Genomic DNA, 27465 nt, shown 5'->3' with positions numbered 1-27465 from the left:
CTTTTAGCCCATTTTTCATACTGAAGGAGTCAAGTCCTTAGGCAGTACAGATCTAAAAATAATTAGTGCAGTTCCCAGGAAGTTCAGAGGACAGAGGTTCTGCTTTTCTGGCAGAAGATGATTAAGAGGATGAGAAGCTTATATAGAAATTAATTACATTTTCCCCATATCCAGTCTCCCCTTATGCCTACCCCACCCCCAAGTGTCTCAAGAGCCTAGTTTTGCCTATGAAGCTATAAACAAAAGTTGAATGAGCTCAAAAGAATTGCTATTCACGAGCATGGACCCAAGTTAAGGAATCAGAGAACTTTCTAATTAGAAAATAACTTAAGGATAATCTCTTCCAACGTCCTAATATTTCAGAGAGAAAAAAATGTTCGCAGCGGACAGGTAGGCAACGTAATAGCAGAGTCAAGGACAAGACCCAGCTATTCTGTATGAGGCTCAGTCTGGTGGGCTGTCTTCCCACTACCTCTTGCTACAGGCACTGTCTAACTTGTGTTTCATGAATGTTAACGGTGGCTAAAGTCAATTCTAAAAATCCATAAGCTTTATATCGTTATGAAACTTCAGCTATCTTTTCTTTTTCTTTTTTTTTTTCCTGACTCTTATCCTCTTCTCCACATAAGACCAGCTTCTTGTATCTGTGGAATCTGTGGAGGGACTCAGTCAATATTCAGGTGGCCAGAAGCAAAGCTCCTTTTTGTGGTACTGCAAACTATACAGATGTTTTGTATTAGTGAGCCGTAGCAAGGCACTATTTTAAGTCTATGCAAAGCACAGAGACCTCAGATTGAAACACATTTTAAAAAGCATTTAGAAATACCTCACTGAAGGACCATTGTAAAGCTAAGAACCTTCTTATCTGTGTAAAATAAGCCCTCTGCCTTTAATGGTGATACCTTATCCAATACACTGTATTCTGTGTTCTCTTTCTTCTATGGCAAATTTCAATGACTGGTTATTTTTTCATATTGCAGAAAGCTGTTGACATGCTTCTGGACAACGAAGATAAAATTTCAGTGAGTGCCTTTTGTTTTTACATGTGTTCAAACAGATGAGTGTCTGGGACCACTATCGCCATAAAGAAGAGAGATGTTTATCAGATAATTTTGCAGCTATGTTTGTGTCCTCCTAAACTCTACATTAAAAAAAATTTTTTTTTCTGTAGATTAAAAAGGTAGTGGAAGAATTAGAAGACAGACCAGAGTTGCAGCATGTGGTAAGCATAACAGTCCTCTTCTTTTGCCCTTTGATTGAACAGGAAGGCAAGTCACCTTACAGTATTGGTTTGAGAAGACTGGAGTGAACACTTCAGGTTCATATTCAGATGGGAGGTTTGACCGCAAACAAGATTCTGTTATTATTATAATGCAGCATATGCTCTGAATCCAGATGAGGAATTAGTGACAGCTCAGGTACTTTAACTTTGACTCACAGTCGAATTGTGATTAAAAAAAAGTTATCACATTTTTGTGTTATCAAACTATGCCTGGGAGTAACCACCTTCCGTTGACTGAAAAAAAAAAAAAAGCGCAACCTAAAAGTTGAGAATTATGTTTTATTTGAGCACATGACTGAGAACTATAGCCCGGGAAAGCAGCTTCTCAGATAGCTCTGAGGGACTGTTCCAGAGAGGTAGGGGGAGCCAGGATATATAGGAATTTTTGCTGAAGGAAAAAACAACAACAACAACATGGTGTCAAACATCAAAAGATTATGGCTAATCACACACACACACACAGAAACAGACATCTCAAGTTAATGATTTTAGTGCCTTTCTCTGTATGGGAAGATGGGGGAGTCTGGGCTCATTGGAATTATTCCTTACACATGCACCTTAACTATCTAGGTCCACTATGTGTTTTTCTCCATCCTGAATTCCCCTCAGGGCACACTGGGGGGTTGGGGGTTGGCAAGGAGCTGCAGTGTCGGAGGGCTTGATGGTGGGCAACATTCCTTGTTTACCAGAGTGACGGGCAGTGTTCTTTGTCCACACTTCTGTAGTTACCATTTAGTATAATTATGGCATAAATTACAGCAAAGCCAGTGCCCTGATCTGTGCTCTGTGAATATCAAGTTCTCCTGCCTAGGAAACAACACACAGCCATTCCGTGTTCAGGACCACAGAGTGATCACAGAACAGAGCCTTGTTTGTGTCTCACCCTGACATTCCCTGTGCCCGCTTCTCTTGTGTGGTCTTGTGCTGGTGCCAACAGTCCCCTGATTCTAGATTTCCTTTGGGGGTGTTGGGAGTTACTTGGATTCTCTGCATCGCTGTCATCATGGGCGTAAAGCAAGACTAGGTGTTTTCCACGTCCTTTCAAAATTATACAAGAGAAGTCTTAAGTGAAAATAGGGATTGTTCCCGGAGGGCTGTGGACATCAAATAAGATCAGGACTCTTGTATCTTTGCCCACCTCTTTGCACCCCAGGAGGCGGGTTAGGAAACAGCGTTTTATTCTAGTCCGTTTTATGCACTGACGCCTTTGAAGACTCCAAGATAGGAATGTGAGGTACTTTGGGGTTTTGTTTTGTTTTGTTGTTTTTTGCTCAGAGGTTGTACAGATGCTTTTGTTCACGATTGGAAATCTCCCGATTACCTACTTACCCAAGCCAGGTACCTCTGTGCCGGTCACCATGGGATTTGTTTACAAAGCAGTGATTTCTGGTCTCCTTGAGCCATGAGACAGGATTACAGGCAGGAGGTATCTAGTGACAGTGTCATTAGGGCAGTGGTGGAATGGTGGTGGAGCTCACACTGAAGTGGCCCATCTTCCCTGTCAGGCAAGGTAATGTCTCTATAAATCTGCCCCGAAGGGGCTTCCTAACCTGTCTGTGCCTCTGGGAAACTGCAGTGTGTCCAGCTCACACGCTGACCCTGCACCAGTGGCCTGGCTGGAGTCTGCATCAGATCGTGGAGTTCTGTGTGACACCCCCCACCTTCTTGCCTGAGGGCAAGCGGAGCAGTTAACCCGAGGAAGGGTTTCTCAGTGTGCTTGTGTCCTGGTTAGGCTTATTTAGTGACCCCGTGCAACAGCGAATGTCAAACTCCAGTGACTTCATTCCCAGTCACACCTTCAGTGGGCTGAATATGACACTCTGTGTTTCTGAAGAACCAATCCACTCAAGGGGCGAACGCACTTGGTGTGACGAAGTCCCCCTGCCTCAGGTGGGTTCTGGGGTGTCTGTGTACATTTAACATGAACTAGACATTGAGTGTCGATTTCTGGCTTCTGCACAATATATTGATAGACTTGCCTCCAAGTAGAAAGTCAATCATTCACTCCCTTGGAGGTCCATTAACTTTTTCTGACGGTCAGGGAAAGGAATCAGCTTTGAAAATGGATTCAGAACACCTGTACTCTTCTCGATTTTTTTACTTTTTGTTTTTGAGGTCACCAGGAGAGGCAGCATTTCATTGCAAACACACATCTCAATAAGACTTAAGGAGAGAAGATGCAGAACGTATGAGAATTAATTCAGCGCTTGCTCCTTGAGTTTTTAAGAACATGCTTTTGTCTCATGACTCTACCCCCTTTTACATGAAGGATGAGAATTTTTATGATCCAGGAACACCACTGATCAAGCATTTCGTTTCTGAGGCGATGTAGATGATTGTGATATTAACCACTCCTGTCATTAACAGTTCTGTGGTGCCGAGCACGTTGCCAGGCATGGTTCTGTGATTTACAAATGGTAACTCATTCAGCTCTCACAACCACCCCAGGAGATTTTTGCAGATTAAGAAACTAAGTCACAGAGGTTAGTGACCTGCCCAAGGTCACATGGTCAGCGGCAGAGCCAGGTCACTCGGGGCCATTCTAGAGAGAATGTCAGCATATTCTTGCTCTCCCCAAGGTGTTCTCCTTCCCACTTTCCCTTCACCTAGAGAGTTTTCCTGAAAACTGCTTTTCTGCCAGCCTCTCCGTGGAAGCTGTTTGGAACTGAAAATAGCAGTGTTAAACAGCTATTGCTTTTCTTATTTTAATATTCCTGGTTTCTTTCTTTGTTCTTTTTAGTATCTGCATAAGCTTTTCAAAAGAGACCATCATAAGGGGCAGCGCTACCACGAGAAGCAGATCAGCCTTTATGCTGAATTCGACCGACCCAACTTGCTTCCATTTCTCCGAGACAGTATCCATTGCCCCCTTGAAAAGGTAAGTCACAGACGCCCCTGCTCAAACACTTCGAGGTGACAGAGTCATCACTGTTGGTAAAAGCTCTGGGTTTTCTTAGTCTTCCTGTCTCTGCTTAACCATCCCCGTTCAAGGGGAAGCCTTGCTCTCAAAGCAGTAGGTTTTGCCGGGTATTCTGATGAGAACAGGAGGTCCTACTGGATTCGATTTTGGTGAGGAGCTCAAGTATTTCTGTGCCAGGTTTAATTGGAAGAAAGGTTTAATCCAGGGTCTAGGACTCAGTCAACCATAAAACACTGTCGGGAGTCTGAGGCAGTTTACCAGCATCAGGGTGGGACCTCAGAGTCAGCCTGGGACAGGGGCACGGACCGCCCCAAGCCGGAGGCAGCTGCCCCAGTTGGGACTCAAAGTCTGTAACGTCAGTCCTACACACCCTCTGCTTTAAATACCCACCTTATATATTTTTGTATTTCTCTCCCACTACATTCCATTATAGTTTTAATAGACGTAATTACTAGTCTCTCCCACCATCCTATAAATTCTTCAAGGACAAGGAGTTTGTCTCACTCATTTTGATAAACTCAGTAGCCGGCACACATGAGACACTAAATGTTTTTTGCATCCTGACCGAGTTAGTGAATGGATAAATTGATACACACGAGGTTCTAGTTAGGGCTGAATATGAACTAGTAGGTGTTATGAGCCTGCTGTTTCAAAATAAACTATAATACTTACTATGTGTGTACTAGAAACTGGCCGATAGAAGACCATCAGTTTTGTTTCCCATGGTTCTTCAGACCATCTGGAATACTCGCTACCGCCTACAAGTGTCTTACTAAATTCAGATGGCCAGAGAGCAAGTACTTTTCATAGTTACCAGTGTGTATCAACAAAACATACTTATTTGGCCCATAAGAGATATGTACTAAGAAGGTGACTGATAAAGCAACTTTTTAGTTGCTTCCTCAGCCCATGATGATTAACTTCAAATGTACTGAATTTACTATGAGCCAGTTTCAGCTCAATGCATTCTCAAAATCTGCAATTAAAAAAAAAAATCTTGCCTGCATATTAGTTTATGAAAGACATTAACATTTTATGTTTGGGCCCTAAGGCTTTTTCTCAAGAATAAATTTGGAAACACATCATCTTAAAAAAGAAAAGCAAACGTTCCTCTCTTTTCTCACTTTAGAATCTATCATCTAGAAAAAGAGGGAGAAACTTACTCTTTGAGCGCCCGTTTGTTTTTGTCTCACTTTTGGAGGAAACATTGTTTGTTTCCAGGAGGACGCGGCTATATCCCACAGACTCCTCAGCCAGAGCCCTGCACACAAGGGTGATCAGCACCCACCCAGGCTTCCTTCATCCCATTCACTGAACACAGATGGAGAGGGCCCCCAGAGATTCCATAACATTCGTGTCTAGAACACACTTTCAGCCCATCTGGTTTGTAGTTTTCCAGTCCGGTAGTGTTCAACAGAAGTCACACTGCTCTGCCCGCAAAGGGAGTATCAGAAAATCTCCACCCCACACATGGTACTTCTAATACAGAGAACTCACTTGGAGCATTGCGTAGACCTTTTTGAATTTTTCTCTCTGATCTGCTGAGAAGAACCAGTTGCATGTAAGAGAACTCAACACAAGCGTCTGAAAACAAGTATGTTTTAAATAGTTTTTTTTAAGTTATCTCACGTTTTCCACTGAAAGAGAATTTTGAACAAAATGGATTCGAGATGGTAGTGGTGGAAGCATGTCATTATAATCAAGTCAATAATCCACATTTTTAGCTTTCATGTTAAAGGTCATTGAGACATCTTTATAAGAGATTATCTTTGCACCAGACTCCATTGTGGGAAATCTGTATATTTGCAAAAATATACCACTATCCTTGCTCAGGTACCCCAAGCCATCTTAAAGCAGATTTTCTTGACTTTAACTCATTAAGGATCTCATTCCCTTCTCCCTAGAAATAAGAACTCTGTGCACACTTAATCGTCTTAGAAACAAATTCCTTTTATGTTTGCTTGTACCATGAAAAAAGCTACCAATTCATATAAAGCAAAGTAGATTTTCCTTCCATTAAAAGCATCCTACTAAAATATGACACAAATGAATTTATCTACGAAAAAGACTCAAAGACATAGAGAACAGTCTTGTGGTTGCCAAGAGGGGTGGGCGAGTGAGAGATGAATTGGGAGTTTGGGATTAGCAGATGCAAACTATTATATATAGAATGGATAAACAACAAGCTCCTATTGTATAGCAGCAGGGAACTATATTCAATATCCTGTGATAAACCATAATGGAAAAGAATATGAAAAGGAATGTATATATATATGTATAACTGACTGACTTTGCTGTACACCAGAAATTAACACAACATTGTAAATCAACTATACTTCAATAAAATACTTAACCAAAAAAAAAAAAAAAAAGCATCCTAAACATGCTGAGGGTAAAATGAAGGTCATGGGGTACAGATTCACCTGTTTTGTCTAAAGAGAGACTCAGAAAATTTGGTCTCCGTTTCTACTGAATATAAAGAACTTAAAAACTTTAATCCCCCCTTCCACCCACCCCCAAGACATTTCTACTTCAGAAGAGTTTATAGATTGTTAAGTCCAAAAGACGTTGAGGTTATATTTTGGTGTTTGTTTTTATTTTAAATGGGAAGTGTTTAAGGTTTCACGGCATTCAGAGCATGTGGACTCACTACTGTAGATAATTCACTTCCAACAGAATACAGCTCTGTCTTTCTCATTTCTGGTTGTCTGCCTTTGCTGGGATTGGGTAATCGCTGAGCAAAGGGGTGAAATCTTCAAGAATCCAGGTCAAACTTTTTTTTTTTTTACAACTTTATTGGAGTATAATTGCTTCACAATGGTGTATTAGTTTCTGCTTTATAACAAAGTGAATCAGTTATACATATACATATGTTCCCATATCCCTTCCCTCTTGCGTCTCCCACCCTCCCTATCCCACCCCTCCAGGTGGTCACAAAGCACCGAGCTGATCTCCCTGTGCTATGCGGCTGCTTCCCACTAGCTATCTATTTTACGTTTGGTAGTGTATATATGTCCATGCCTCTCTCTCGCTTTGTCACAATTTACCCTTCCCCCTCCCCATATCCTCAAGTCCATTCTCAAGTAGGTCTGTGTCTTTATTCCTGTTTTACCCCTAGGTTCTTCATGACATTTTTTCTTTCTCTTAAATTCCATATATATGTGTTAGCATACGGTATTTCTCTTTCTGACTTACTTCACTATGTATGACAGACTCTAGGTCTATCCACCTCATTACAAATAGGTCAATTTCATTTCTTTTTATGGCTGAGTAATATTCCTTTGTGTATCTGTGCCACATCTTCTTTATCTATCCATCGGATGATGGACACTTAGGTTGTTTCCATCTCCGGGCTATTGTAAATAGAGCTGCAATGAACATTTTGGTACATGACTCTTTTTGAATTATGGTTTTCTCAGGGTATATGCCCAGTAGTGGGATTGCTGAGTAATATGGTAGTTCTATTTGTAGCTTTTTAAGGAACCTCCATACTGTTCTCCATAGTGGCTGTACCAATTCACATTCCCACCAGCAGTGCAAGAGTGTTCCCTTTTCTGCACACCCTCTCCAGCATTTATTGTTTCTAGATTTTTTGATGATGGCCATTCTAACTGGTGTGAAATGATATCTCATTGTAGTTTGATTTGCATTTCTCTAATGATTAATGATGTTGAGCATTCTTTCATGTGTTTGTTGGCAGTCTGTATATCTTCTTTGGAGAAATGTCTATTTAGGTCTTCTGCCCATTTTTGGATTGGGTTTTTTTTTTGCTATTGAGCTGCATGAGCTGCTTATAAATTTTGGAGATTAATCCTTTGCACAGCAAAGGAAACCATAAACAAGACCAAAAGACAACCCTCAGAATGGGAGAAAATATTTGCAAATGAAGCAACTGACACAGGTCAAACTTATTTTGACTTGATTGAAATGCCTCAGTCAATAGCATTTGGCCAGAAAGTTTGTAGAGACTTTGCATCACATTAGAAGCCCTTTAGGAATGTAGTTACCAAAGACCAGAGTTCAGGATTTAAAATCACCACAACTCTTACATTCCAAAATGAATCATAAGTTTTTATGAAACTGTTCATTCTAAAGGAGATACAGGGTGGGTAGGAATTTATAACATCTACAGCAATTTGAAAAGACAATAAACATAGGCTTTTTAAAAAAGTATCCCGAAACAGTTTTTGTTGTACTTTATCATGTGCTGTGCTTTCATGTTCCTTGTTTTTATTTAATCTCTACAAAAGTGCAGGTTGGTGGATAAAGTCATTTTATACATGACAAGCTGAGTCTTCAGAAGTTGAAAGAAACAACCCAAAGTCTAGAGCTACTAAGTAAAAGGGCCAAGACTTGGAACCTGGGTCTCAACTTCAGGTCCCGTATTCTTTCCTTCATGATGAGAAAAAATTTTTCAGGTTTAAACAGTTAATTAAAATTACAACAGTAATAAAGATATTCCTTAGTACTGCAATAATCATGAAAGACATTGGTTTTTAAACTGCTCTTTCGTCTGTAATTTCCAGGTATGGTCATCAGGCACTAGTTTTCATTTGCAAACCTGATTTGCTTATGCCTAGAATAGTTAAAAGCAGAGTATCAGCTTTATTATTAATACCTGAATCTATGATCACTCTCATACCTATGGCATTCACAAGGTGGCAGTATTTATGAATTTGGAGGCATAAAGTGGGAGATGCACAGTTTATAAATTTTCCTTAAAGAAATTAAAAAATAAGACTGGATAAAAGATGACAGGGTCAAGGCTAGGTAGAAATCATTGTATAGTCTATATAGTTGATAAGGTTTCTGTTAGTTAACCCCAAATTTCTAACTCTGTTACTTACCTTTACATTAAATCAGGAGAAGGAAAATTAAAATATTATTTTTGCATCATTTTTTTACTCTATTTCTGTTATTGTCTTGTCACTCTTTTGTTTTCTGTTATTCTCCTTTTCTGAGCTTGTGTGTGTGTGTGTGTGTGTCTCCTGTTGGCTTTAAAAATCTTTGTTTCCCTACTCTTTTCCTCTAGAGGGAGCTCTATGGCTCAGGAACATTCAAGAATCTAAAATAAGAAAACATGCTTTTATGCTTTACTTGTGTCAGTAATAGAAAAATTCTGTGTGCCAGAAATTTTTTTCTACACTTTACTCGAAAGTCCAGGGATTTCTAGAGTCTCTCCTTTCTCATATAGGAGAAAAGGGTTATTCAAAATACTGTTAGGAACTCGTCATAAAACATTTATAAATCTGTGAAGTTCAAATTGCAGAGACCCAGATTACCTCTGAGCTTGGTGTTACACATCTGCCTGCCTTCCAGACCACTCTTGACTCCAGATCAGCCTTCAGACATTTCTCCCCACATGAATGGTCGTTTTTGACAGTGCAGCAGTGATGAAAATGGGCTACAGTCTACTCTAACAAGGTAGCCACTAGCCACATGTAGCAACCATGAGTAACTGAAATATGGATAGCGAGGAATTGAAGTTTACATTTAAATTTAAAGAGCCACCTATAGCAAGTGGCTACTATCTTGGACAGCTCAGGTGAACCTTCAGGCCACAAACTCTCTTTGCGGTTTGAGACATTCATGTTTTCAAGCATCCTCATGTGTTCAAGAATAGGAGGGTGGCTCTGTTTGCAACTCCTGAGTGGTACCTTAAAGTGTCAGTGAATTTCCAGGTACAGAATTGATTTATGGATACCTTTTAGTAATACACCACTTTAAGCATCATTCTCATCTTTATTCACATTGTCTTTCTCTAAACATTCTATAATACCTATCCAGCTGTATTACTGTTACCGAACACGAGTTTGTGTGCCCGACACACTGTGAGGCCAAACCAAAACATCAGAGTTTGGAGCAGAGAAAGTTGTATTGCAGGGCCATGCAAAGAGACGGGTGGTTTGTGCCCCCCAAAAACCCGAACTCCCCAAAGGGTTTCTGCAAAGCATTTTTAAAGGCAAGGTGAGGGAGAGGCGTGGTTGGTTGCTGCAGACTCCTTGGTGTAGGAATCCTTTGTTCTTGCAGCTGTCCACGTAGGTCAGGTCACGATGTTCCTGTAAACCTTCAGCAAGACAGATGTCACTCTGTGTTCTGCAACTTTTTCTCTCTATATGAATGGAAAAGTGTTACACCCTTAAAGGTCAGAGTCTTAAAAATGGGCTATCCTGTATATTTTAGGCTCTAGGCAACATTCTTAACTGGTAGCAAAAGCAATGGAATACAACGGTTAAAATATAAGAAACAGATCCAACATGGAGTCAGATTTGTTCTTCCCTGTTACACTACCATTTGCCGTCTGTCTGTGAATGACAGTCTCACCAGGCCATACACTGTTCGTCCAGCTGTATCTTCAGCAGCTAGCACAAATCAGTTGGTTTCTCAATAGTTTTTTCTTGGAATAGTCCCAGACCCTCTGACTTACAGTTTTGCTTTTCCCATTACTATGTAACTTCTCACGTGTCTATCCTGTCTTTCCTCTAGTATGATTCCAGAAGAGTTAAGAATTGGTAAGAAACTTCCATTCTTTATGATGATGACTTATGGGTATGACCATATAGAGATTCGTAAACCAAGTTTTAAATCTAAACGAGTAAGGATTTTCTAATTATGAGTTAGGATTTGCTTCATCTACAAAGTGATAAAAATACCAAAATAATAATGGTTTAAACAGAGGAGCAGTTTAGTTCTCTATCACGTGGAAGTCTTACTGGAGTGACCCTGGTGGTGGTAGCAGCCACGGGGTCAGAGACCCGGGCTCTTTTCTTGTTTCCCCCACCTTGTATGACCTTGACCTCATGATGTAAGATAGTATCATCCATGTTTCCAGTAGCAGTTTGGATGAAAGGATTAAAAATGAGAGCAGGGGTTCACATTCCCAGGAGCCGCCATCCCACGTTTCTGGTTCACCTCCATGGTGGACACTAGTCACATAGCTCTCCTACCACTGGGGAGGCCTGAAGGTTTTGTTTTAATCCTGGGCAGTCACACACCCACCTAAAATCATTACTATAGAAGAAATGGGTAAAGGATATTGGGGGAACATCTAGCCATCTCTACCATGTAATTTTTGAAAATTAATTTTTATTGGAGTATAGTTGCTTTACAATGTTGTGTTAGTTTCTGCTATACAGCAAAGTGAATCAGTTATACGTATACATATATCCCCTTTTTTTAGATTTCCTTCCCATTTAGGTCACCACAGAGTACTGAGTACAGTTCCCTGTGCTATACAGTAGGTTCTCATTAGTTATCTATTTTATACATAGTAGTGTATATATGTCAATCCCAATTCACCCCACCCCACCCTTCTCCCCTTGGTATCCTTAAGTTCATTCTCTACATCTGTGTCTCTATTTATTTCTGCTTTGCAAGTAAGTTCATCTGTACCATTTTTCTAGATTCCCTGTATAAGTGACATTATACGACATTTGTGTTTCTCCTTCTGACTTACTTCATTCTGTATGACAGTCTCTAGGTCCATCCACATCTCTGCAAATGGCACTATTTTGTTCCTTTTTGTGGCTAAGTAATATTCCATTGTATATATATACCACATCTTCTTTATCCATTCCCTTGTTTGATGGACATTTAGGCTGCTTCCATGACCTGGCTATTGTAAATAGTGCTGCAATGAACATTGGGGTGCATGTATCTTTTTTGAATTACGGTTTTCTCCGGGTATATGCCCAGAAGTGGGATTGCTGGATCATATGGTAGCTCTGTTTTTAGTTTTTTGAGGAACCTCCATACTGTTCTCCATAGTGGCTGTATCAATTTATATTCCCACCAACAGCATAGGAGGGTTCCCTTTTCTCCACACCCTCTCCAGCATTTGTTTCTAGATTTTTTGGTGCTGGCTATTCTGGAGACTGGTGTGAGGTGATACTTCATTGTAGTTTTGATTTGCATTTCTCTAATAATTAGTGATGTTGAGCATCTTTTCTTGTGCATTTTGGCCATCTGTATGTCTTCTTTGGAGAAATGTCTATTTAGATCTTCCCATTTTTTGATTGGGTTATTTGTTTTTTTGATATTGAGCTGCATGAGCTGTTTATATATTTTGGAGATTAATCCCTTATCAGTTGCTTCATTTGAAAATATTTTCTCCCATTCTAAGGGTTGTCTTTCCATCTTGTTTATGGTGTCCTTTGCTGTGTAAAAGCTTTTAAGTTTAATTAGGTCACATTTGTTTATTTTTGTTTTAATTTTCATTACTCTAGGAGGTGGATCAAAAAAAGATCTTGCTGTGATTTATGTCAAAGAGTGTTCTTCCTATGTTTTCCTCTAAGAGTTTTATAGTGTCTGGCCTTGCATTTAGGTCTCTAATCCCTTTTGAGTTTATTTTTGTGTTTGGTGTTAGGGAGTGTTCTAATTTCATTCTTTTACATGTAGCTATCCAGTGTTCCCAGCACCACTTATTGAAGAGACTGTCTTTTCTCCATTGTATATTCTTGCCTCCTTTGTCATAGGTTAGGTGACCATAGGTGCATGGGTTTATCTCTGTACTTTCTACCCAGTTCCATTGACCTATATTTCTGTTTTGTCTGCCGCATAATTTAAAGGAATTGTGCAAGTAATCAAATTAGTGGTGTCTCCTCCTCACTGTGACCTTCAGGTCTGCTCATTTAAATGATTGTGTACTTTAAAACATATCTTAGTTTCATTCCAATTCTAAAGTAAGGTGTTATTTAAAAATTTTTTTTTATGTTTAGTTTGGGTTTTTTCCCCCTCCATTGATCTCTATGATCTGCCTTTCTTTCCCCTCCCTTTTAGTTGTTAATCTCCAACCAGAGACACATATTTAAAGATATATTCTGCATAAATCTTTTAAATCAAAAATCACAATGTCAAATCTAGCTTCTGTTATTTTCCAAGAACAGCCTTAGTTAGTTGTTTTTAAATGACTCTAACTATGCAACCCAGTAATCTTCCTCTGAAACCTTTTCTGCCTGCTCATCTATTTAAAACATATTTCTTGCCCACTTACTGTGAGCCAGGCGGTGTGCAAAGCACAGGGTTTAGAACGCACATGGTTCCAGCCGAGGGAAGTCAGATGAACAATTGGGGGAGCAGTTCATTGCACCTGTGATTAAGTGTGGTGAAGTGTGCAGGATGCAAGGAGAGTGAGTACCTGGGATCTGACCCCGTGTAGGGTCCAGCGAATATTTGCTGAAGGACCTGCCAGGGGTGGAGGTGGCAGGGAGGTGGTGTTCCAGGCCGAGGCAGGCAGACCAGCAGGGTCTGTGATGGAGCTGCTGGGAAAGGCAGGGCCAGATCGCAGGTGCCTCATAAGCCACCAGAAACAGTCTTGGCTTCCATCTGGAGCACAGCAACTCAGTCTGCAGGTTACATGGGAGGCATGTGAGCTGCGGTTTCCTGCTGGACCCCCTCTCATCACACTGCACCCAGTTCAGGGGGCACCCCTTCTGTGAAGCTTTTCACAAGAGGCCACAACCAGAGCCCACGTCCCGTATCTGTGCACGTGGCCCTCTACTCACGTTCCCCCAGTCGTGGGACTCTGTGCTACGTCTGTGTGACCCTCCCTGGACGTGCGCTCCCCGGGGTGGACTCATGCGGCTGCTCCTTCTCTTACATGGCAGTAGCAGCAGGGTTTTTATTACCGTCATCTGTGCATCTGCATCCCTCCTGGCCCCCTAGTACCCAGCAGAGTGCAGAGTGAATGTGTGCCCGTTCATTCAGGATTGAATTCTTTTATAAATGCCCAGTGTGTCTTCTTTCTTACACTCAAGGAGATGCTGTCATCTGTGTAATCCCTCTTTTTTTTTTTAATTTTTAAATTTTATTTATTTATGGCTGCATTGGGTCTTCGTTGCTGCACGTGGGCTTTCTCTAGTTGCGGCATGTGGGCTTCTCATTGCGGTGCCTTCTGTGCTCTAGGCATGCAGACTTCAGTAGTTGTGGTTCATGGGCTCAGTAGTTGTGGCATACGGGCTTAGTTGCTCCATGGCACGTGGGATCTTCCTGGGCCAGGGCTCGAACCCATGTCCCCTGCATTGGCAGGTGGATTCTTAACCACTGAGCCACCAGGGAAGTCCCATCCCTCATTTCTTTTTTTTTTTTTTTTTTTTTTTTTTTTTTTTTTTTTTTGCGGTATGCGGGCCTCTCACTGTTGTGGCCTCTCCCATTGCGGAGCACAGGCTCCGGACGCACAGGCTCAGCGGCCATGGCTTACGGGCCCAGCCGCTCCGCGGCATGTGGGATCCTCCCGGACCGGGGCACGAACCCGTGTCTCCTGCATCGGCAGGCGGACTCTCAACCACTGCGCCACCAGGGAAGCCCCATCCCTCATTTCTTGATCTCCTTCTTGATTGTCAGATGTGTTTTTTTCTCTTTTTTTAACTTTTTATTTTATATTGGAGTACAGTCGATAAACAATGTTGTGTTAGTTCCAGGTGTACAGCAAAGGGATTCAGTTATACATAAACATGTATCTATTCTTTTTCAAATTCTTTTGCCAATTAGGTTGTTACAGAATATTAAGCAGAGTTCCCTGTGCTATACAGTAGGTCCTCGTTGGTTATCCATTTTAAATACAGGAGTGTGTACACGTCAATCCCAAACTCCCTAAATATCCCTCCCCATCTCAGTTCATCCTTGTTTCTGCAAAAGGCATTATTTCATTCTTTTATGGCTAATATTCCATTGTATATATATACCACATCTTCTTTATCCATTTTATCTGTCAGCGGACATTTAGGTTGCTTTCATGCCTTGGCTATTGTAAGTAGTGCTGCCGTGAACATTGGGGTGCACATATTTTTCCAGTTTTCCTCTCACTTTTGACAGATCCTTGAACAGAGTTCTCTTAGATCTTGTGAGCCGGCAACAGAAATATTCCCAGTGTTTAATTCTTTACGCAGCAGATGTGTGCTGAGCTCTGGTGTGCTCCATACTGGGAACTTGCAGCCGTGAACAGTAGTGCCTTCCTGGAGGGCACAATTCAGTGGAGGGAAACAGGGCTTAGACCAGTGCCTGTGAATTAGGTGGGGGGCAGTGCCGTGAAGAAACCTCAAGTAGCATAAAGAGAGAAAGCCTCGTGGGAAAGAGCCTTTCTTTTAGCATCTTGCTCTCTGCCTTTGCTCTGGAGTGTTCTGCCTCAAACATGTTATCAGGTAAATTGTGTAGGGTCCAGTACCTCTCTGAGAGGTAAATCAGGACAGCCACAAGCAAAACTGAGGAGGTTTGTGTTTTGTTTTGGCTCTGTTTTGTTTTTAAAGGGAGGCAATGAAAAAAATTCTTTCAAACTTGTGTGTTTAAGTGACTCTATAGATATTTGTTCTTGGCCGGTAACCCATAATAACTTTTTTACCCTGCTTTACTTGAAGGCTCTTGAGATCTGTCAACAGAGAAACTTTGTAGAAGAGACAGTTTATCTTCTGAGTGAGTAGCTTTTATTCATTTTGGTCCCCATAAACTAAGGAATGGGGTGACAACGTGATGTAAAGTGTGTAAGAATGGACATAGGTTTTAGACCAGAGTAACACAGAGGTCAGAGCCTGATTTGTATAAGAAATTGAATATTTAGTAAAGGAGACTTCACAGCTCAATAGAGAAGGTAGCATCTTTAATATATGCTACGGAAATAACAATTAGAATTGTGTAATAAATGACCAAAGCTGTATGAGTTCACACCTTACAATATAAATCACAATAAACTGTAGATGGGTTGAGAAGTTTTGGTTTTTTTTTCCCAATTATCATAAGAAGGAAGTCAGAATCTGACAGACCTTGATTCAGATTCCAGGTCTGCCATTTAGTAGTTGTACGACCTTGGCAAGGCACTAACATTTCTATATCCTCTTTTATAAAATAGAAATATTAGTAGAACATACCTCATAAGATTATAGTGATGATTACATAAAATAATTCATGTGAAGCGCTTAAATGAGTACTCAGGACAAAGTAAACACCCAGTGAGTAGAAAATACTGATTTTACTGAGTTACAGATGTCATATAAGGAAATATGTTTTTTGTCACAGCCATCAAACTACGTAAACAAATTAAGAGATATGTGATTTCTCTTAAAATGTTTTATTACATTATCCTAAATGTATTTCTCACATTTTGCTAGGCCGAATGGGTAACAGCCGAAGCGCCCTGAAGATGATCATGGAGGAATTACATGACGTTGATAAAGCGATTGACTTTGCCAAGGAGCAGGATGACGGGGAACTCTGGGAAGATCTGATTTTATATTCCATCGACAAACCACGTAAGCAGAAAAGCCATCTGCAGTCACAACCTCTTTCTCTCTGTTTACCCAGTTGTGTCTAGAGTAGGAATCATCTCAAGATGCACTGAGTTAAAAATACGGTGAAGTATCTGTAATAAAAATAGGCCAGGGTACATAGTAATGATTTCCAGTACTCTTCCTGTGCAGGGAAGCCTGGAGCCTCATCACTTCGTATTAGCTGAACTTGATAAAGAACACTTGGTTGAAGCATATTTCTACCTACTGCACCCAAATGGAATAGAAGATTTTGGTTTTGTTTGTACACAGGGGGCATTTATTTTGAAAGTGTATAGTCTAGCCCTTATCGAGTCTCTTTATGGAAACCCATAACTGTTACTGGACATTGACCATATATGGAGGTTTGCTACTGTAGCATTGAGCCTCTCTTTCCTGCCCTGTTTTATCAGTGCAGCACCAGGAGTGTATATCTGCTGCCTCTCCTTGACCATCTGCCTTGGGTCTCCCATTTTGGAAGGAATCGAAGGCAGTCACCTAACAGTAACGCAAGTCCTCTTTTAAAGATACAGATATGATTCAGAAACTAGCAGTCGTGGTTTAAAATCTTTCCCCTTTTTTATTTTTTGGTCAGAAGGCTTATCTGTTTCAAGATTTTCAAGTTCTAGAAACTGCTGTTACGATTGTTTTTTAATAAGAGATTCAAGAGGAGGGTGTTATTCAAGTCCATTTTAGATTAAGGTAGCTACATGCACATATAGCTCGAAGAATCTAGTTTAGCCTGATAGAGTGGTGGTCTAAGGATCTTAAAGGAGGCAAAGTTGGGGTAATGAAGCACACTGTGAACCTGGGCCTGCCCTGGGTTTGAATTTGGGTTCAAAAATCACTAGCTGTGTGACCCTGGATGAATTCATTAATCACCCCATTTTCCTTTTCTGGAAAATGGGAACAAATAGCATTCCTACCTTGGCAGAATAGGAGAAACGTATATGATAGCTGAGCCTTAGTAAATTCTCAAATACTAGTTGCCCCCCTTTGGCATTACAAACTGTGTTCTGAAGTAATCATTTGTTCTCCATCTCATTTTTTTTTCTTAATCCCTTCTCATTTAGCTTCTCCTTTGAGGAAGGTAAAGGAAGATTAGTTCCTGGGAGGATTTAACAATTCAAATGCTTTTTAACACTTACTTAAAGGAAATAACTTTTTCTTTGAGTGACTTTCAACCTAAAATTGCATTAGCTACACTGCTTATATGTTGTTTTCCGCGGTGTCTTGTAGCCTTTATCACCGGCTTGTTAAACAATATCGGCACGCATGTTGACCCAATTCTACTGATTCACCGTATTAAGGAAGGAATGGAGATTCCTAATTTGAGAGACTCCTTGGTTAAAATTCTGCAAGACTACAATCTGCAAGTAAGTATCTTTTCTTGGACAAATGAGCATGCTGAGTAAGTTGACTGACTACTGGATAAACATTTCTAGGGCTTATTTTGGACATCAGTTCAATTTGATAGTCACATTTTACTTAGGCCCAGATATTTGGAATACCATTCAAACAGAGAAATTAGAAATACCGCCCTTGCAGGAAGCCATCGGTATTTCTTAACTATCCCCAGACTTACTCTTCTTGATGAGTAGGCATTCTTACATTTATGGGATAAATATAGCATGGCACTGGGGAAGGTGCAGGCATCGTTACAGTGGCTATTAGATCAGACCACCCAAACCACTTTTAAGTAGAATGAGCATTGTGTCCATTTGGAGAAATGAAAAAAATTTTTTTTTCAAATAGTTTGATCATTTCCTTGAAGCCACTCAGTAACCTGTTGCCTGAAAGATGTTCAAATAACAGAATTTCATTTTACCTTTTGTCTGTTTTCTAGAGTATTACAAGCGTACTATCTGCAGTGATTCAGAATTTGTGATCAGAGCCATTATCTTCCTATAAATAATTAATACGCTAATCACAAAGCATCCTGATCTTCCTTAAAAAGCCGCTAACAGTGACTGTATTTCGGAATGCTGGTAGCTTTCAGAGAACTTGAAACTATTTAAAGCCCATTTCTTGAAAAATTCAGACTCTTCTTTCTCTAGCTCGTTTGAAAATGAGTCTTTGGTAGAATGTGGATGAAATGGCTTTCCTGGAAACATTGAGATTTTGCAGGTAGAGCTGAAAGACGCGGTCATGGGGAGAGAAGTGGTCTCCAGGGTAGGCAAGGAGGAGCATGTGATGATGACTTGTGATCACTGGGAAGGATGCAGAGCCGGGGGGCCGCCTGCTGAACTCGGGGTGGTGGCCTCAAGGAAGAGACTTGGGTGAAAAGGAGAAGAAGATGAGGAAGGTCAATGGCGTCAAAAAGAAAAGTCAGAGCTGTAAAGGAATTGTTGTTGGGAAGTCATTTAAGTGTCTCTGAACAAGTCTACCCCAAGGAAGGTGACAACATCATTCCCCCTCCTGTCCTTCAGCTCTACTGCCTGAAGCCTAGCCTCTAGGTTGAAAAATGTGCCTACAAAAACACCTAATATATCCCTCTTCCTAGGTTCTTTCTGGAGAACCAAGCTCAGGGGGACCACTGGGTCTCACTGCTCATTCATGTTTTATCAATGTATTTGCATAGTTCTGAGTCAGCCAGGAATAAAAATAAAATTATTATTAGGTGCAAAGTGAATTCTGTATAAAAAATTAGCCACTAAACAGCTGCTATATCAATATTTTATCCTCTTAACTTTTAAATGTAATGAGAGCTTTTCCTTAAGATGTGTTAAGTGTGCAGTTGGTGGTGTGTCAAGGAGGCTGGGAGTTACTTTGCCAGTGAGTCCGAGGAGTGGTGACAGCCTGTAAATCCCCGACGGGGTGGGGAGTCTCCTCTGGCCCTCAGACATCTTTCTGGAGGATGCAGAGAGAAAATGCTCTACTGGGGCAGGTTGTTCAAAGAATCCCAGGAGGTACTTCCTACTTATACATGGAGAAAGAATTTCGAATTATTTTCTATGAAAAAGGTGACCTTTTTTATTAATAGAAATTTATTTTCTTTCTCTAGAAATCACTGTAAAAATATATCTATTTATAGAGCATTTTGAAGCTTCCAGAAAGGTTTCACATTCATTTTAAAAAATTTTTTATTCTGTCTAGTGTCTTCATTTGTTTCATAAAACTATAGTCGAGTTTCACATGTTTTAATGGGATAAAAAATTCCCAAGATTTTGCAGGTCCATGAATTTGCAAGGATCTGGACCCTGCTGTGCGTGAGGGGGAATGACCCTGGGGGACATTAAGAACCATTCAGTAAACGAAGGAATCCATAGTCAAATGTTAGGGAAAGGTTATCTCAGGGCTTCTCAGCACCTTTTTTTTTTTTTTTTTTTTTTGCTAAGTTGCATTCGGAATCCAAGGGTCAGATTTACAATCAAGTAGACAGCATTTTAAAACTTATTTGGCCACTGAAAATGATTTGGGAGATGACTCCTTAGTGAATTGCTAACTGGAAAGAGAAGGTACAGAGAAAGTTCGGGGAAAAAATTTCTTCTGGTTCTAATTTCATGTTTTCTAAAATGCAACAACTTTTCTCAGTTGAAGTTTAGCATGAAGCATGTCAGATGTCTATGACATCATTAAAGTTAAGGAAAAACCAACCACATTATCAGTGTTTCAACTGTTTAACTTATTTTTATACCTTGTTACATTGTTAGTACAATGCTTCAACAAAATTTAAAAGCTTCAGTGAAGTAAGAAGGATAAAAGTACCCCTTATACTTCATAAACCTAAAATGTTTCTAGGTCTGATTTCAAGGACAAAGAGCACTTGTTTTGATATAAATTATTTATGAAACAATATAATATAAATGATATTTCTATTTTTACATTAAACTGACCACAATTTTCAAATTATTTTTATGCTGTTTCATATTTGTAAGACATTTTATTTATAAATTTAGCATATATTTATTGTATTTATTTAGCATTTATATCCACTTCCATTGCTTTTTTTTTTTCCTCTTAAGAGTTCCAGCATCTTTGTTCTTAAACACTTCTCTTTTGACAGTCTTATTTGACAGTCATTTTCAGTAATGATCCTTAAGGAACTGTCCTCTCCATTTTACATGTAAGAAGACTGAGTCTCAAAAAGTTTTGAGTCGCCAGCCTGGGAAGGTGAGGAACTGGGTCTGAACTCAGATACTCCGACTGTGTTTTTCTCACTAATTGTCCCACTGGTCTCTGGAGATGAAGTCACTGTACTGGCAGGTTACAACACAGGAATATATAGGATTGTCTTGGAAGATGAACAGGCAACCTGTTGTCTTTAAAGAGCCGTGGACATGGTATTTTCAGACGTGGACTCTAGTCCCGGCTTTGCCATTAACAAGCCTGTTGACCTTTGGGGAGGGCACATAAGCTCTCTGGGTGTCCATTTTCCCATTAGATTAAATCAGTATTTGTTAAGCCTGGCTGCACACCAGAATTATCTGAATGCTTTTCTTAAATTACCAAGTTTCAGGTACCACCCCAGATCTGCTGGAGAGGATTAGGGACTAGGTCCTTAGACCACCTTGGTGTTTCTTTTACACTCAGCCTGGCACTGGGCTATACATTGACATTTAGGAGCTTCTAGGTTAGATGGTCTCTGAAGTATTTCTCTCAAGTTCTCAGTATGGTCCTTTCATAAGCAAGCCTTTATATAGCGAATGCAGCTGCGTAGTCTTAACGATATTTCTATGGAAATCATTCGTAATACTTATTTTGGAATCTGTAATAAAGTAGCTTAGATTTTTCAGCGTAAGTTTTTTAAGTTATATGTTTGACTGTTTATAAACACATTTATTTAAATATTTGCATGCCTACTGTGTTAGATCCTGTGCTGGGTAGGTACTTACAGGGCTTCCACGCGTTGTCTCAGGGACCAGGAGATGAGTAGAATGCAGCTCGAGCAGCTCATGATCTGAATGAATATTTCTAGGAGAAGCAAAAAGCTTTCTTACGTTTCGTTGAACTTCACACATGTACATGAACACACACACAGGTAAACTGACTCCAGACATCTCTGCATCTATCAAAGTTCTTTTCCCATATTTACATTTGCTACAAACTCCATGTGCCTTTATCATTTCCCCATAGGTCTCTACTTTGAAACCCAGAGACAAATGAATTAAGAGGAAATAGCTACTTCTTTCCTATCTGCCTTTTTGGGGGGCCCACATGGGTTTCTTTTTGACCCCCCAGTGCATAAGCCCTTAATTTCTTCTAAGAAAGAGTTTTTAAATTTATATATCCCCAAAATAAACTTTTAAAATAAAATCTATTTTTTTCCTTTAAAATTATTTCAGTTTGGCTTCACCACAGGTAGCCTATGACAACCAACTATAGCTTCTTTAGTCAATTCGGTACATGCCTACTTTGTGCTATTGTAAATTTAAATGCAATTGCATTTATAATTTTATTTTTGAACTCCAGCATGAGGCCTTAGAGTCTTTGTCTTTTCCTTCTTATTTCTCTGCAATTCATCACCTTTGATAATAATCCCAACAAAAAGCAAAGTTTTTTCAAGTAGAATTTAAATCCCATTGCATTGTGGCCTAAATAATGGATCAGAAATTAGGTAAAATGGTTTCTAGGTCTAGCTCTGGTATCTTATTGGGGGCTTGTAAAACCAGGTAACTATCTCACGTGCAATGCCGATGATAAGCACTACAGTATGAACAAGGCAATGTCAGCAAAAAGTTCAACATTTCAAAGAATCGTTTAAAATAGAAATCTCAGAAACTTGGCAGTCTTGTATGGCATTTTTCCCATGGCAGCTGTTTTTAATGAGCCATAATAACTTTGCTGATGTACAGTCCTTTTATTGCTTTATAAAATGTGAGTCTGGTGCTTTGCTTTTGCTTGGAATTATTATCAATGATGATGAACTGCAGAGAAATAAGGAAAAATAGGGAGAGTCTTGTGTTAGTTTTCAACAGCTATCTTATAAATATGTTCTTATTTAATCTTATAATAGAACAAGGTATGCTTGTAATGATTACAGAAGCTACAACTGATTGACATGAAAACGATGAAAAAGAAAGAATAAAGGTAATATTAAACATAGAATTTAGAAAAACTGAGAACTATGGAGGGAAACAATGTAATGTTAAGGAAACTAGAGTGGTTGAGAAGGATATAGGAAGAAGTTAGTAACATACAAAGCTCTACTTGTGTATTTTCCCTTCTCCTGGCTATGTGCCTCTGAATACTAAAGTTTTTCCTAGAAAATACTTTCTGTGGGCAGACAGATTGTGCCTATTTAGAAAAATGTAATCCTGGTGAAGAAATGGTTCCTTCTTAGTTGTTGTTTTTTCTTCCCTGTTTTCTAAGTTTGCAGACACCATGGCTTCTGTCTAGACTGCCAGGCCCACCATTCATGCCATGGGCCTTAAAGACCCACTCAGGGTCATAGCCAGCTCTTTTTGAAGCATTTTGCTGTGTTTTTTATTTTATTTTGCTAAGTTTTTATTCTAGTATTAGAGCCTGGGCAGCTAGATACTTTTGCTTATAAATTTTCTTAAAGTTTACCAACATTAGTATTTGTTATTTTCCTCTTCTTCCCATATGCTTTCGTGACGTCTGTTACAGTTTTAATGTCTTTTTAAAATGAATCTGAAAATTTCAATTTCTAGCAGCATTTTAAAGAATAAAACTTAATAGGCAGTGTCTCAATTAATGTAGAAACAGTAAAATCATGTAGTTTCCTGCTCATCAGCTTTAGAAACAGTGGGTATAGAACTCTGGACATCTGTTTTCTTGGCTCATCCGTTTTCTCGGCTCATGTAATTAGGCGAGAAACCCCCTGGGTGCATTCACCCACTACCGCTGCTCCTCGGGATCTGAGAGGAGGACGTGTTATCATAGCCGACTGGGGATGGAGGACCACTGCTGACCGCTTCCAGTTCCCTTCCCTGGTGGCATGAATTGAAACCACGTGAAAGCAGAATGTCCACGTAGGTTTTAGAGTTGAGAGTGACTTTGGTGTGAAGACAGTCAGGATGCAGCTCCGCCTTTGCCGTGACCCAGAGCTGGTTAGCCGGGAGGCGGTGATGTCTTCATTGTGTGAATTTCCATGGCATTTCCACAGAGCCTCACAGAACCACGTGCACTAAGACCCACTGGGCCAGAAGATGTGGGCACTGCACCAGAGTCTCCCAGCCCTTCAGGCCTTGAGCATCTCCCCCTTTGAAAAGCAGCAACAAGTTCTGGTGAAAAATGGCATCTGGCTTAAGCACACCTCACAACTTGCAGTAAAATACCGCCCCCCACCAAAAAAAACAAACAGAAAAGGGTGGAAGCTCACATTAGTGCCAGAGGAATTGGTTTGAAAGGGAAAGGGGTCACCTCTCCCTGCTGTGCCGCTGCATGGGAGCAGTAGGTGGCTTCTCCCCCTTATTTGAGTCTTTTTAAGATGGCTTTTCTTTCACGATGTGTGCATTAGATTCTGCTTCGCGAAGGCTGCAAGAAGATTCTCGTAGCTGACTCTTTGTCCTTACTAAAGAAGATGCACCGAACTCAAATGAAAGGCATTCTGGTTGATGGTGGGTAAAATTGAAGGAATCCTATTGGAACTGCCTGCCTTGCTATCAGAAAGGACACAGCAAAGAGAAACATTGTATAATCCCAAGTGTATGTGTTTCCTTGCAGAGGAGAACATCTGTGAGTCCTGTCTTTCCCCTATTCTTCCATCAGGTAATATGGTTGGGAGGGGAAAAAAATCCCCAAATGCGTGTTAAAATTTTGAAGTTAGCTGATTACAATTTATAAAATTATATACCTTTTGGGATAATCCAGTTTAGAGAAGAATTTCAGCCCATGTTGCTACTCAGTTGCATGCTGGTGCTGCCGTTCCTTAGAGCTGAGGCTCCCAAGCTCTTGAGTGAGTTGGCATCGGCCGGCAGGCTTGTGAAAACTCAGATTGCTGGCCCCATCCCCAGAGGTGCTGATTCGGTAGTGCAGGGTGGGACCTGAGAGTCTGCATTTCTAACAAGTTCCCAGGTGATGTGGATGCAACTGGTTCAGGGGCCAGTCTTTGAGAACCACTGCCCTAGTATAGAAGGAAAGAAAATGAAAACTTACCATCAACTTGTTAGATTCCTAGCTAGCAAACCGTGTGTGTGCCTGGGAAAAAATGTATAGGTAGCTTTCCCTTTCCTTTAAGCTTTTCACTGCTATATGGATCTAGGCACCCAAGTTATCTCACATTTCAATGGAAACAAATACCTTCTAATGGGAACTGTGACTCCTTAAAAGACACGTACATTTGTTTATAGTTCTTGGTAGCTATATATCTCTTCATATAATTAAAGCATTTTATGTAAGGATCATAGGTCCTGAGAAGAGGAATTTCCGTAATTTGAAAGTAGAAATTAAAGCATAGTTGTTGAGATGCTAAAAAAATGCTTCTTGTGTATAAATTCAGCATAGAGAAGTACTAAAAGACCTAGTTTGTGTGCCATTTACTTAGCTTTAAGGGGTTATTTAGTAGAGCAGGAGCACAGGAAGTTCCCCGTAGGGTCTTTTTTAGAGGTGTGGATTTTAAGTGCTTGTGTTAAAAACTGCAGTGGGCATAGGAAAAGCAGTGAGCTTTCATAGGGTTTTAGGCAGTGTTTTAACAGAAAGCGAACACATGCACCTGCACTGTATAGTTAGATTAAACTCCTAATTTAATCTGTTAAGGATTCAGTCTTACCGGAACCAAGCTGGCCGCACGAGCAGAGGAGGTGTGGTGCCCCAGCAGAAGTACAGCACAGGGCAAGGTCACAGCCTAGGATGTTAGCCCAGCTGTGCCCTGAAGTTAGTGAATGGCCTTGGCAAAGGCAGTAGGTGAACCAACAGAAAGCATTCTCCCAAAGCCCCGGAATCCACTTTAGTAGTGTCATGACTGTGTGTACGGGGCTGGAGGAGGGAGAGCTTTGCACAGACTGATGCTGGTTTTCACAACAAATGCTATTGCCTTACCATGAAATCGTCCCCAGTAATGTAGCTGTAGTAACTGACTTGGAGGCCAAGCAGGTAACCTGGGACCCCCATAGCAACAGAACTGTCACACCTGCCCTGCGTTCAGCCATGCTGCGCTGCAGGGATGCGCTCATCAATTAGCATCCCCCCAAGGCAGCTTACTGCTGGAAAGTGAAACTTCTCCTATTGCACTGAGCTCTTCTCTCTTTCCTGCCCTCTCCCCCAGATGCAGCTAAGCCCTTCAGCATGGTGGTCTTCCACTGCCGCCATATGTTTCACAAGGAGTGCCTGCCTATGACCAGCATGGTAAGTTGGCTGCTTGGCCACCAGCAACTCGAGAGAAATCGGTGCAGCCAGAGGGATGCGCTTAAAATGATAACCACTGTCCATGTCTCAGTTATAATATAGTTTATGTCACATCAGAAAAAGCAACGTACCTGCTTCTCAAATGTAAAAATGCTTAGTATACGATACTCAACATTATAAAAGTATCTTCATGTAAGTAAATTTGTTGAGATAAAATTGATGACAGTTGAGCTTTAGAAATGAGCTACAGTGAGAACCATTTTCTATTTTCTATAACTTTCTCACCCTGGTTTCTGTATCATGACACTGCTATTTTTTCAGTGTCAAGTCGGTTCCCCCAGGTCCCCCTGGGTCACGTTAGACTTGTCTTGCTGTGGGGTGTCTTTTGAGTCCAAGAATAACAGCTGGTCTAGACAGGATCCTGTGTGAACCAGCAGTAACCTCCAGAAAAAGGAGCAGTGTTTCATCGCCTGATCCCCATTCCCCAACCAGTGCTCCCATGATATTTCTGAATATGAGTAGAAAGGGTTGATCTTTTAAAATCTGCATTTTTAATTGCATTTTTAGAATTCTCCTGTGCAGTTCTGTAACATCTGCAGTGCTAAGCACCGGGGACCAGGAAGTGCCATTTTGGAGATGAAAAAATAGCCCAGTTCTGTTTGTCAGCCTCTTCCTCGCCGCTCTCTGAAGACCATTTCTGCAGCAACAGAAGCTTTTGTTGACACCAGTGCTGTTAAGAGATTTGTACAGGTTTATGTCATGCTTAAGAAAAGCTTTTTCATCTTCTCCCATTTACTAGATGTTTCTCTTTGCACTTGATAAAGTTAGGGTTTTCCCTGTCCATGCCTTGATGGGGGTTCACAGTCAATATTTCATCATTTATTTGTTTGACTCATTATTTAGGAATGGAAACCTAAGTCTTGGAGTTGGAAGTGACTTTTTAGGTCCTAGTAAAACTGTCCGGCCATAATGTGGATGGCTGAGAGTTGTCCCTGGCTGGCCGAATGAATCTTCACTGTGGCCATCCAGCAGCTCCTTGGACCTTGTTTCCATGTGCTCTGCCAGCAACAACTCTCAAATTCTGGGTTTGGCTTTTTTTTAATATGTCATCAGCTGTTATCTTCTTAATAGGCACTGAATGATACATGGTGCCTGGTGCCACTGACTCAGTGATGTCTGGGAATAACAAGAGCCGTCTGACACTCTGCAGTTTTATGTTGACTAACGACATGTTCTTTGTCTCGATGACCAGCAGTGTCTGGCCCTGGCAGGCATTCCGCGTTTGTTGATTGAATAAACATTAGCTCTTCCCACTGTGAAAGACTCACTTTTCCTGGGTTGCACAACTTAATCAAGCATTCTGACACCCTCTAAGGAATGCAAGAGAGTTTCAGCACCTAGAGTGTGAGGGAGTGTGGGTAGGGTTTCCTAGCAGGGAGGAAACGAGTAACACTGTAGAACCTGAGAGGGATGCTCAGGGGAAAGGGGACCGTGTGATGCCAGAGGATGGACACAACAACGTTTCCTGGAGCATTCTCTGGAGCCTCATTTGCCCTCGTAGAATGCAGAGAGCATGGAATAGAGGGAAAGAACTCAAACTTGTGCCCACGACTCATAGTTATTGGTTTCATCTCCTTGGGATACACTGCCATCCTCTAACCAGTGAAAAGCACATACTTGCTGTCCCTGCTCTCTTTGTCCCATAAAAGGGAATAAAGGCAGCTTTCTGCATCCGTCTTTTTGGGGAGAGGGAAGGATGC

General features: G+C 40.7%; 1 protein-coding gene across 3 annotated transcripts in view; it reads left to right on the top strand.

Moving 5' to 3' along the window:
• VPS41 (VPS41 subunit of HOPS complex) overlaps positions 1–27035 on the top strand; it is a gene marked incomplete at its 5' end in the record, with an annotated part of 191650 nt that extends 164615 nt beyond the window's left edge. For all 3 annotated transcript variants that reach the window (XM_079711715.1, XM_079711713.1, XM_079711714.1), the window contains 10 exons: positions 981–1022; positions 1172–1222; positions 4023–4160; positions 15554–15608; positions 16301–16441; positions 17696–17832; positions 23880–23979; positions 24086–24130; positions 25626–25705; positions 26273–27035. In XM_079711715.1, the coding sequence (XP_079567841.1) occupies positions 981–1022; positions 1172–1222; positions 4023–4160; positions 15554–15608; positions 16301–16441; positions 17696–17832; positions 23880–23979; positions 24086–24130; positions 25626–25705; positions 26273–26353 (870 nt within the window). In that variant the 3' untranslated portion in view covers positions 26354–27035. The remainder of the gene's footprint in view (positions 1–980; positions 1023–1171; positions 1223–4022; positions 4161–15553; positions 15609–16300; positions 16442–17695; positions 17833–23879; positions 23980–24085; positions 24131–25625; positions 25706–26272) is intronic.
• Positions 27036–27465: the final 430 nt, after the last annotated feature.

The sequence above is a fragment of the Hyperoodon ampullatus genome, assembly GCF_949752795.1.
Source record: "Hyperoodon ampullatus genome assembly, chromosome: 9".
NCBI classification, from domain to species: domain Eukaryota; kingdom Metazoa; phylum Chordata; class Mammalia; order Artiodactyla; family Ziphiidae; genus Hyperoodon; species Hyperoodon ampullatus.
Note: the sequence above shows the minus strand (reverse complement) of the source record. Positions and strands in the feature narration are given on the sequence as shown.